The sequence below is a fragment of the Parambassis ranga genome, chromosome 13 (assembly GCF_900634625.1).
Source record: "Parambassis ranga chromosome 13, fParRan2.1, whole genome shotgun sequence".
Classification (NCBI taxonomy): domain Eukaryota; kingdom Metazoa; phylum Chordata; class Actinopteri; family Ambassidae; genus Parambassis; species Parambassis ranga.
The window spans coordinates 15,183,081-15,194,814 of NC_041033.1; the positions used below are offsets into that span (position 1 = coordinate 15,183,081).

Below are 11,734 nucleotides of genomic sequence, written 5' to 3' on the forward strand. Positions count from 1 at the left end.
TTTATTCCCAAAGAGAAATAAGGGGAAGGAAAAGAGAAGATACACTCGACTTGTTTTCTGAATGGAGAGTTTTAGAAGTACGAACAGGCTTTCATACTGAGACAATGGCTCACGTCCACCCTGCTGTGCTCTCCACCTCTACCCCCCATTCTCCGTCTCTCTCTATCTGCCTCTGAGCAGAAACACACGGCACATCCTGCTCAGCGCAACACACCAGCCAAAAGTTCACTTCCTGCTCCTCAGCTCTTCTCCTTCACACCAACCCTATTCCCAGGACATGCATTAACAGCCCTTCATACTGCTCGAATAGCACAGGGGACACACAAACAGACAAGCAAATGCTTCCCCTTTCTATACATGCACAACCAGCCCCCACTCAGCTGCACACACATTAATGCTATTAAGCAAATTTCAAACAGTGCACATCCTACACAAATGCCCAGACGCTATCTTCCTCTTCCCTTTTGCACAGATTTCAAGTGACAGTGGAAACACTTTGTGTTATTTTAATGATGGAAAATGAGGACGCACATTTTTATTTGAACTGGTGAGAGTAAAATGACTAAAATTCCCACCGTTTGCATCCGCCTGGTACTACTTTTTTTTTTTTTTTTTTTTTACACGTATACAGATGACTGTGAACAGAGTTCTTACTACTGAGGTTTGATGTATTTTTCTGTATCAGAGAGCTCAAACTTGAAGCACCAAAACAAGCTGACTTCCTGTGTGCTTGTGTGCATATGTGACCTCTGTCTCACTCTGTCTCTCAAAGGTTCCCCAACTTCTGTTGAAGAGGCAGATTGTTATATGTGTCATATGTATTTTTTGTAGGCATAAGGCTATTAAAATAGCACACCACCTCTATTTTTATAGATATGTGTTGGTAAAAAAGGGGAAAATATTGATGACAACATGCTCAACTATGGTTCAGAAATTCAAGAACACTTACTTAAGAAAGATTTTCAGACTGACATAAGCCTCTTTGAGGACAACACAATAGAAAATAGTAAAAACAAAATGTTAATATCACATGTAATCTCTCCACCATAAAAACTGTAAGAAGAAATGTATAAACACAGAAATGACCACAGGTTTAACACAGGACAACTGCCCTGTTAATAACATATTTTTTTAAAATAAAAAAAGAAAAGAAAAGAAAATGTGTGTGTATGTGTGTGTTTTACAAAAGCTTAGCATCCCCATGCTGGGTTCAGTCCTGAGGTAAGCACCAGTTTCACGTGCGCAGTTAAAAATTAAATGAAGTAAAGAAAAGTAAGAAACATCATTTTTGATATGATCACATGCTACAGAAAAGAAGCCCTTAAATTATTGTTACATAAACAAAAAAAAACAAAGATAAAAAAACAAGTTAGGCACATTGTCTGTTTTTTAAGCCTTGTAAGATTCATTATGTCTATCACAGTGTATTTATGGCTTTAGTCTTCACATTCACCCACTGAGGTTGGCATTGGCACTATAGTGGTCAAACATTTTTAATCTGAATCACTGGCTGGTGGAAAAAGAGAAAACAAAAATTCTTTGGAATAAAGATTTAAAGGCAAGAATGTGCCTTCAACCCACAAACTTTAAGTGCTCTTTTGTTTTTCGGGCTGGAGGAACTGCTGGTCAGCCAGCACAGAAATATGGCATTCTTTGTTTCCACATTTGATACCAGCAGGGAAGGGAGGCAAGGCTGGGAGACATTTGCTAGGCTGGGATACGATGTTCATAAGTGGATCAGAGGAGTAAGATGGCAGGCATGAAATGGGACATCATGCCGGCAAGCAGTGCGAATTGTCCAGGAGAAAGTGAGATTTCACAGGGATTACTGAAGCACAGCAGCTGGGGAGTGCTGTTCAACCGCTGGCTTCCAGGGAAGACCCGCAAACCCCTTCTTAAGTTCATATCACTGACAGATTAGCAGCTTGCTATGTGTGTGTGCAGAGGGAGCGTACATGCATCAGGCGTGTGTGTGTCTAAGGCCTGAGTACTGCACTCACTTCGGCCTGTCAACAGTAGCACAGCTCCCAGACAACAGACTACAGGGGAGGGAGGTCAAATGAGAGGCTGGACAGTGGAGTGAAGCAGCGTCCAACAAGGCTTCTGGACTACTGCCGCTCCACAATTAATCATCAGACTGCCATGAAAGGAGTAAATTGCTCCTGACAGTAAATGACAGATCATTGTGTCATTAACTCTGTCCCGGTCCCTGCCTCTCTGCTCAACCGTATCGGTAATTGTAAATATTACACAATGTCAGAGGCAACACCCATGCCTCGTCTACACCGAGAAGATGAAGCTACACTCGTCATCGACAGGGATTAGTGTGTCATCAGTTGGGTATGTGCAATCATGTCCCAGTTATGAGATCACAGGGCCGTGCGCTTGCTGCAGCTCAATAACAACTGAAAGCAAAGGGGAGTTCATCAAACTGCAGAGGAAGTTTTAGCTCAAGAAAGGTTTCAAGCTGGCTGTAAGTCAGATTAAGCTACCATTACTGTCACATAGCATGAGCCTTTATCCACACAAGTATGCAGAGGAGAGGGATACGTTAAAAAATGTAGAGAAAATAAAGCAGAGCAGACTTTACCGAAACGCTGAGGCAGTTGCTCTCATCCTCTCATTTCACATGATGGGAAGAAGGTGGAGAGCGAGACACATTAAAAAAAGTCCAGTACCCCAAAAAGCAGAAAAATAAAAATAAAGAAAACTGAAAAAAAAGAAATGCTCCCATTAAAGTCCAGGTGAGTTGGCTTATATATATGGTAAAAAGTTCTGCTCAGGACTGGACCAACGCTGAACATTGTCCTTATGTGCTTTTTCTTCCTTTTTTCTTTTTTTTTTTTGTCCAAAGATGAATAGTACACAGGTTTAGGGTCAGATTGCAAAGACTCCTTGCAACAGTTTTTTTCTTTGGATGTCACCATAATACAAAAATAAATATAAAAAAACAATATCATTTTGGTTTTCAATTTGCAACACTTTGGCTCAATGGCTGGAATTTGCATATACTGTACATAAATACTGTACTTCTTTAAGTGAGTGTCCCTTGGTCACATAATAGCATTAAGGTAGGATTTGAAGATACATTAGATGCATAGAAAGGCACTTACAGTCTACACATGTTGGTGTGCATTAGAAGGCCAATTCCTTTTGGCCTGAGTCTGAGGTGCAGAGGAAATACTGAGGTGAATGTCTTTAGAATACTGCAAAGTGTGTATGTGTGTGTGTGTGTGTGTGCACACAGACCTATTGGTGAATGCCATTTATACATGTCATATGTCTTAGCTGGGTGAGTAGCGGTCTATGGTACGGGCCTCAGAGAGGGTCTGTGGAGGATGGGGCAGTGGTTGGCCCAGGACATCCATCTTGTCGTGGGTGAGGCCCAGGTGCTCCGAGGCCAGTTTGGAGAGAGGGTAGAGGCTCTCCATGGCTTTTGCATCAGCCACCAGTTGCTGCTGTGCTTGGATGAGAAGCTCATTCGCCTTCTCCTGCTTCAGCCCCAGGTGCTCTGCTGTGTATTTACTCAGAGGATAGATACCCTCTGCAAAGTCCAGCTTCAGTTTCCCATCCGAGGTCAGGCCCCCGGCAGTCCCGCCACTGCTGTGCATCTTCATATGGCTGATGAGGTTGCGCTGCTGAGCAAACTTTCCTCCGCACACCTGACATTCATAGGGTTTTTCCCCAGAGTGGATGCGCATGTGTTCAGTGAGGCGGTACTGCCGGGTGAAGCGCATGCCACAGGAGTCGCAGGCAAAAGGTTTAAGGCCAAGGTGGCTACGCATATGGCGCGTCATTGTACCGCGCTGTGTGAACTTCTTGCCACAGATACTGCAGGGATAAGGCCGCGTCAGCCAGTGTGTCTTCTCATGTTGGCGCAAAGTTGCTGGATCTTTGTAGGTCTTCTCACAGCTGGAGCAACGATAGGGTCGGATTATATCCCCGATGCCCCCTGAATTGAGCCCCTGGGTGGACTTGGTCTCCAGATGGGACAAATTGTTCAGAGTGTTGCTGCTGAGGCTCCCATAACCATTTGTATTGCTGCTCATGTTTTTGGTGCTGCTGTTATTGCTGTTTCCCATCTCCCCGCCAGAGTTTACGTACAGCTCCTCTTCTGTGTGTGTCTCTACATGTGCATTGAGCTGCTCTGAGCTCGGGAAGCCTTTGTCGCAGGGAATGCAGACATACAGATTGTCCCCGAAGCTCTCTGGCTCATACGGCATGTGGAACCTCCCCATCGGTCCAGGAGGGGACGGACGGCCCTCGCTGCTACCTGTCTCCTCTGTGCCTGACCCACTCTTGTCATCTGCTCCTTCGCTCTCCTCCCCAGCCTTGTGATGGTTATGATGTTGCTCTCCGTTTTCACCCCCTTCCTCTTCATCCTCATCATCATCTTCATCCTCAGCTGTGTATGGCAATGGCTCATGTTTCACCCAGCGGTAGATGTTGCCCATTTCTCTGCCTGCCTCTCCACCTTCTGTGGGTGTGTCAGGGCTAGGGGGGCATGGGTAGCGGTCTGTCCCCTGGGAACCTGAGCGATGCAGATGGGGGAGGTGGGGACCTAGAGGCTGGTTAAGATGGGGAAAAGCTGGAGGAGTGAGGGAGTCAGCCTGGTCAGTTGATTCCATTTGGTCTGAAGAGAAGGCTCTCCCATTTGTGCCCTGCATTGGACTTGTGCGGGCACTCAGAGTCCCGTCTCGTTCCTCATCATTGTGAGTGTTTGCCAGATGGGTTTGAGAGGGTGTGAGCTGAGACTGGGAGGTGGGGCTTTTCTTGGAGAGATCAAGGCCAAAGTTGGGGGAGCAGTTCCTCTCAGGGTGTGCTGATCGCCCGAGCTGGGCAGGCAGAGCTGGCTGCAGGGACGGGAACACCTGAGAGCCCTGGGCAGAGGTTGGAGCATACAACTCGCCCGTATGAACGGTTAGACGATGAGGAACTAGCTCATCTAGTGGTGTTGCCCGGGGTACGTGGTTCAAAATACCTCCGGGAGGACATGACTGAATGACAGGAGTAGAAATCCTGTATCTGCCTCCACTCCCTAAACCCATACTAGCAGGCCCCATCTTTGTGTAGGGTAGAAACGCAGGACCTGGGCGAGGAGGGTACTTGCCAATTCTTCTTAGCTTCTTTTTGCACAAAGCTACTAAGTCAAGGAGCTGAAGGTAGCTAGCTGCTGCCAAGACAGCCCCTAAATTGGGCTCAGTGGGAGAAGAGGGGTCGCCCTCACTAAGGCGACCTGTGTAGATGTAGTCCAGAATGACCCTGAAGACCCCTGGACTCACCATCTCATGGTCGAGGTTGATGAGATTGTCATGGACCACCAAAGACTTCAAGTAGAGGCTGCTGGCAGCCAGAATGTTCTTATGAGCTCTGAAGAGGGCATTCTGCACCACAATGATAACATCACACAGAAATCCCTTGGTTCGCTGGCTGTTGAGCTGCAGGAGGAGATCCCTAGCATGACTTGGAACTTCCATGGCATCCAGCATTGTCTTCAGTCCGCCACCTGCAACAACAGATATCTGTAAAATGTCACGCAACAGTCAGCATTACAACTCACTAAAAAAACACTCAAATTAATCTGTAATTTTCTGCACCAGTAGAAAGGTTATTTATGCATTTTATAAATACAGTAAGATTTACACATCAGACTTTTGAGTGCCAAAAGCAATGACTGCCAACATAAAGGTAAAAATCCATTAAATTAAATTGTCTGAGTAGTAATGAAAACCAAAATAGACTTTGCATATGGACACATTTATGAGGCTTAATTAGTCCCAACACTTAAATTAACTGTGTTTTAATGGCAGCCCATAATTATATTTTTATTATTCGATTTGTTGCTATGTTAATTGTAATATTGATTTGTTATTTATAAATTAATTCATGGATTCCTCTTGCTGGAACATGTACAGAGTGCAAAACTGATGTGTAGGAAGTGCACACAAGGCCGCTCAGTAAAAGTGAACTTTTACAAAAGGTGAGTGGTTGCAATGGTTTTCTCATTATCAGAAATTCAAGCCTTTTGCATTCACTTCCTCTGCAGCGAGCAAAAAAAAAAAGAGAAAAAGAGCTGAAGTTAGAGAACCACAGACATATATTTTGTAATTGCTGGCTTCCTGATAAAGTATTCCAGAAGCGCAGCACAGAGTTTTAAACAAAGCGAGGGATGAATGTTTCACCAGTATGATGATGAACAGCAGGTATAAACCTGCAGGGGGAAGGACACATCCAAAAAAAGATAGGTCTGTCGGCTCGCTGTTCTGCCCAGTCATATAAGGAACGCTGTGCACACATGATGTAAATCAAAATTAGGTGGTTACTTTACATTGTGATAGACCCCAAGGATCCAATCCAAATACACACAAGAGCCATACACCCTCAAATATCAACACCAACTGATCCACAAAAAGCTACATCAGCTGCATGTATGAAACACTGTTAAATCGGCGGTATCTGAGGTTAGTTTACTTGCGAGATTAAAGCTGCCCCTAAGTACTTGGTGTCACTGATGGGAAACAACCAACTAAATAAATATCATGTCATCTGTCTGATCATAGTCTTCCTGACACCACTCCATTCACTTCTTGTTTATTTCATTCAGTGGACACACTCAGCATAAGAATAGGGAAGTATGACATTATCAGATAAACCTTTTATATATGAGTGACTCAGGAATTCTCAGGAAAAAGTTACACTTTTCCACAAAACTCGAGCCTATTTTAGTAAATGCATGTTACACAACGAGCTGATGTCAACACTGATAAAAATAGATGCTGAGTGACAGTTGAACATGAGATGATTAATATGGGAGAAAAATATTCCTTCATATTTTAACACTTAAAGAATCTGCCCTCGCATAACTTCAAATTCTTAAAAAAAAAATGAGAGAATAAAAAGGCAGGTTTAGGTGGATTCATGCTCCATCATGTCCCCGGCTGTCATGTAAAGTGTTTCCACCTCTGGTTTCTTGCGCTGCCTGGCTTTGATTACTCAGCGCTCACATTTTACAATAAATTTCAACGTCGGTCACATCAAGCGTGTTTAAAAATCAGACTGATATCATAAAGGAGCTTGCGGAGCACTTTCCATAACTTGCTGAACTTATTGAAGAGTTTCCACTGAGTTCAGGTTGCTGTGACTGTGACATGTTGTATACACACACACACACAAGACACACACAATCAGTGTACATTCTCGTCTTCGTGCGGTTTACAGCACCGCATTAAGCAACACACAGTTGCACCAGAGAAAATTAAGCCGTTTTTATATCCTCGTTTTTTATATACTGAGTCTCATCTGCACTGCAACATTTCTGTGCACCTGCAAATTTTCTGTGCATTATTTCTGGCAGCGTCTTGTGGTAACAACAGTCAACAAGAGGCAGTGGGTTTCCCATCCAGACTCTAAGGATCTATTTCCTCTCCCAGTTTGAGCCGTTTTAGCGGCCTTTTAAAATATCTGTAGCCCCACCTGACCAAAAAAAATATATGAAACACCATAGTATTATAAAACTCTTGATCTTCAGGACATGTGTAAGCTCACAGCATCCTGTTAGGAAGCTATGTATGATTGCAGTGATATTTAGTCAGAAAAGCCGCTCCTGTAAACACATCTACAGCCAGCAGTGGAACTTGTTTTTGTTGGTTTTGTGATGGTAAACATGCTGAATTGAATTATACTTTCAAGTGTGTGTGTGTGTGTGTGTGTGTGTAGTCGCCTCGAATAAGGTTCAATTCCTCTGGGATGCATGGCTGTTTTCGTCTGATAATGACCCGTCAACAAGCTGAGGTTAACTGTGATGTAGTTTACGGTGATGGCATCCAGTTATGTGCATTAGATTAATATATATTGTCCCTGTGTTTTGACTGTTTTGTCACTTTTGTGGTTTCGAATGAAGCAGTCTAAACTTCCTACCTCTGCCTTCAGCCTCAGTCACATAAACACGCCACACATCTGGATAAAACATTCTGTTGACAGTTTATTTTCCTTAATCTCAATTTGCTGCCCGTGCTCATGAAGATTGTTTACGTTAAAGAGCAAAAAAAAAACATTTTTATTAGTTTAATGTACAAGGCAAAGTCAGGGCAAATTTGTGAGAACATTCCTCCTTGTAGTTTTACATTACTTAGAATTTATGTGGTCATTTATTATTTTTTTGTGAATTAGAAGAAGCAAATAATTTACAAATGTTATACTTAAAGTCAGAAAAACTGTGCAGCCTGTGTAGTTGCAGCCCTGGTGGGTGAATATGAGTTTAAGTCAGATCAGCAAACATCAGTTTCCTGTTAGAGCGCATCTTATGGGTCTTCACACATTTAGAAAAATACTGATAAAGATATGAGAGTAACAGAGCACTTATTTAAAAGTAGACAATTACACTAACTCATGTTATAATAACTAACACTTCTATTAAAGCAGGCTGGTAATTTTTGGTTTAAAATAATGAAACATTTTGCAGATTTTAAAGCAGATTGTTCATTTTTTAAATTCAAATGTCTCCCCTAAGCACTTATAAGCAACATATAAAGGCGATTTTCAAATTAAAAGTATAAAAGCACTTATTATTAAGGTTATTGGCTGTTTTAAGAGTTTTTAAGCAGTAAGATCCGTGAAGTTGAAGTCGCGTTTTTGAAGAAAAGCAACAAGTCATCTGGTGACTCTGTGTCGCAGAGAGGTCTCGTCCTGCCCCTGTACTCCTCACATATTGTGCAGTAAACCGAATCACGAGTGATTCCACATCTCCCTGAGCTGCTGCGCTTCATCCATCCTTTTACCTCCGCTCACATCGCGGCCAAATAATAAAATCAGCTCCAGAAACCGGCAGTTTTCAGCTCATTGGACAGCGAGGTGAATGTGACAGCTGTTTCTCATACCTACTCTTTCCGTTTCAGACCTGTCAACAGCATCTCTTACCGTGCAGCTGTATAAAAAACCTCAGCTTGTACAAAGGAAGTAAGAAATTCATGTGCTTCGCTTTTAAATCTCTCCAAATATTCCTGTAACAACTTCTAATGTGTCTGTCTTCGCCTGACCTCACATGATTAAACATGCCCAACAGGGGACTTCAAGATTTTTTTGTTGTTGTTGTCGCTCCCTTATGACGCTTTACATTTTCTTTAACAGATATCAAAAACATTTGTAAATAATTAAACCTCAATTAAAGAAAATTATGTTTTAAAAAAACAGATAGAAATCACCTCGAAGTTTTAAAGCACTTAAATTCTCCATTAAATCGTTTTTTTGTCCTGAAATTTAAAATAAAAAACTACGTTTCTATTTTAATAAATTATTTAAAACAGAGAAATAAGGCAGATCTTAATGTGGCTCGATTTGAATGCGTAATTTAACAGCGGAGCGTGTGCATATCTAAATTACTCGGTTAAAAATGAAGTTAAGGGGGATTAAAATAAGTTCTGACAATATTTCAAAATACAATAAAAATCATAGGCTACCTCCTTTCCTTATCATCCTTCCCCCTCTTCTTGTTTGGGTGCCTGCTTACAGCAGCTCTCTTACCTGCATGCCCGATGTCTTCTGCCATCCGATCTAAGTCTCCCTTAATGATCATCTCAGCAGTCTCCAGGAGTCATATCTGACGTTTCAGCTGTGAACTGCCAGCCTCCAAAAAATCATGCCAGTTTTCCGAGAGCGTCTGCCAGCTCTTTTTTTACGATTATTAATTGATATGAATTTCTTCTCGCTCCTTAGGTCCGTCCTCCCACCCACTTTCCTCCCTCTCCCTCTCCTGTCTCTCTGTCTCTCTGCCCCTCCTCTCCACTCTTTGTCATCCCCTCTTATAAAAAAAAAATACGTGCTTAGACCAGCATCATTTTCCTCCTATTTTTTTTCTAGTAATTTCCTTAGCTATTTTTGAGTCGGAGCAATAACGCGCACCGGGATGATAATGGAGCCTCTATGCGCCTTAAGTGTTTTAGCGCCCCGTGTGATGTCAGTCTATAATAAAACTAAAAGGTAAAATCGAGGGCAGGAACTTCAAGTGACCCCGACTTGAACTTCTCAACACATCGTCTTAAAGAGACAGGCAGCTATTGTATACATAAGTAGGTCTATATATATACATATATGTTATTAGGCAGGACGCCTTAACTTTGGAGAGAAGTTTAATGATGTAAAGGGAGAGAAGTACTTAAGGGAAATTAAGACTATACTTAATTTTATTTTGTCCTTAAACTCAGATTCAGTCACGATTTGTCTTTGTTTTGTGTAATTATGGGAACAGACAAACTGCTGTTCTATGACTGCACATTTAAATCAAGTGATTAGAATCCTTTCCTTCAAAACTGGCCTGAGATTAAGCATCAAGAGGGGCATGAATTAAGGAGAATCATTTGCTGAGGAGAAAGTAGGAGGTCTGATAAAGCTCCCTCTCCCTCTCTGTGTGTCTCAGGTAAAAACACCTGCCCTCATATGAATGGCTACATAAACACTTGATGGATGCTATAGTATTCTGATGGAGAGCAGTGAAAGCGTATAGCTCTGTGCCATGACTGTGCAGTGTTGCTTTCATTCATATTAAATAGCCTACTTAAGAATGTATGCACATTTTCTGCGGACGGTTAGATAATTCTCTTTAGTATTATAATAAATAATGAACCCTTCTTATTTGACGTGGCTTTTATAAATTGGGAGCCTTTTTCTGACTTTACGCACAGAACTTTGGCACAGATTGGATGATTTATACCTCATGATAGACGCAGCTACAACATTATGACAATAATAAACAGATATGACTATATGTCAGATAACATTTAGGCTTCTGTCTTTACCGGCTACATCAAATAAAGACCTGAAGGAGCATGTAGCAGCTGTAACAGCCCCATAAAGTCCTCATTCACATGTCTGATCACACGCCTGCCTGGATGCCATCCCTGTCTCTCTGCCGTATCCCAGTCTTACCTCGGACTCATGTCTGGTGCTCTGGCCGTATGTCTTGTCTTCTTTTCGGCATTCCCTCATTAGGATCTCCGCAGTTTCCTCCAAGTCCAGTTTTCTCTCTCTCTCTCCCTCTCCCTCTCAAAACGTATCTTCCGCGTGTTATTTCAGTGCTCTCTCTCCCTCTCTCTCTCTCTCTCTCTCTCCCGGTTTTCCCCTCTTTCCCTCTCTTCCACACACTGAATTTCTCACGTGTTAACGAGACTATCTGACACTTCAGACTGTGTTGGGGTCCGGTCGGACCAAACCTGCCGGTTGAGACTTTACGCGCACAGCGACACCCAATGGCGGCGAGTCCCATAGGCCTTATCCAGGAGGACGTGTAGTGCAGGGATGAGGGAGCAGAAGGTAGGGAGCCAGTTATGGAAATATTTATGTTTTTAAAACAAACAATAAAAAAACAAACGTAAACCCTTTATGATAATATGCTGACTTGAAAGTCAACAATACTGCTAATCAAAACAATTACAGTTTAAAGCGTAAAATTAGGATCCAATTATACCTATAATTTCACTACACATCACAAATGTAGGCTACATTTTCACAACAATAAAAACAGCAGATTAATTATTTCTCCTATCGCCCCCGAAACCCCCTATATTTTCTATAAGATTGTCAAAAATAAATAACTATAAATAACCCTCACTGCTGCTAGCAGGGATGCTAGCTCACGTTTGTTTACGTGAGCTAGCTTCATGCTTGCAGCACTTGCTACCTTGTTAGCCAAAATGTTGTTGTTTAAAAGTATCTAGACATTCATGTAGTCTGTATGTTTTTT

At 42.3% G+C, this 11,734-nt stretch overlaps 1 protein-coding gene across 2 annotated transcripts; it reads right to left on the reverse strand.

The window, feature by feature from the left end:
* Positions 1-506: 506 nt before the first annotated feature.
* hic1 (hypermethylated in cancer 1) lies at positions 507-11,186 on the reverse strand. Of its 2 annotated transcripts, none has more exons than XM_028419274.1 (2): positions 10,921-11,186; positions 507-5,506 (listed from the first exon to the last, which is right to left on the reverse strand). In XM_028419274.1, exon 2 carries the CDS (start codon positions 5,487-5,489, stop codon positions 3,285-3,287), a length of 2,205 nt encoding a protein of 734 aa, XP_028275075.1. In that variant the 5' UTR covers positions 5,490-5,506; positions 10,921-11,186; the 3' UTR covers positions 507-3,284. The 2 variants fall into 2 exon arrangements, with proteins under 2 accessions (XP_028275075.1, XP_028275074.1); XM_028419273.1 differs by lacking the exon at positions 10,921-11,186 and adding an exon at positions 9,520-9,702.
* Between the last annotated feature and the right edge of the window lie 548 nt (positions 11,187-11,734).

Excerpts from the sequence above, each read along its gene's own strand:
- hic1 (XM_028419273.1), bottom strand. The coding sequence starts at position 9,571 with ATGATCATTAAGGGAGACTTAGATCGGATGGCAGAAGACATCGGGCAT. Across the intron at positions 5,507-9,519 it reads AGAAGACATCGGGCATGCAG|GTGGCGGACTGAAGACAATG; the intron begins GTAAGAGAGCTG and ends CTGTTGTTGCAG.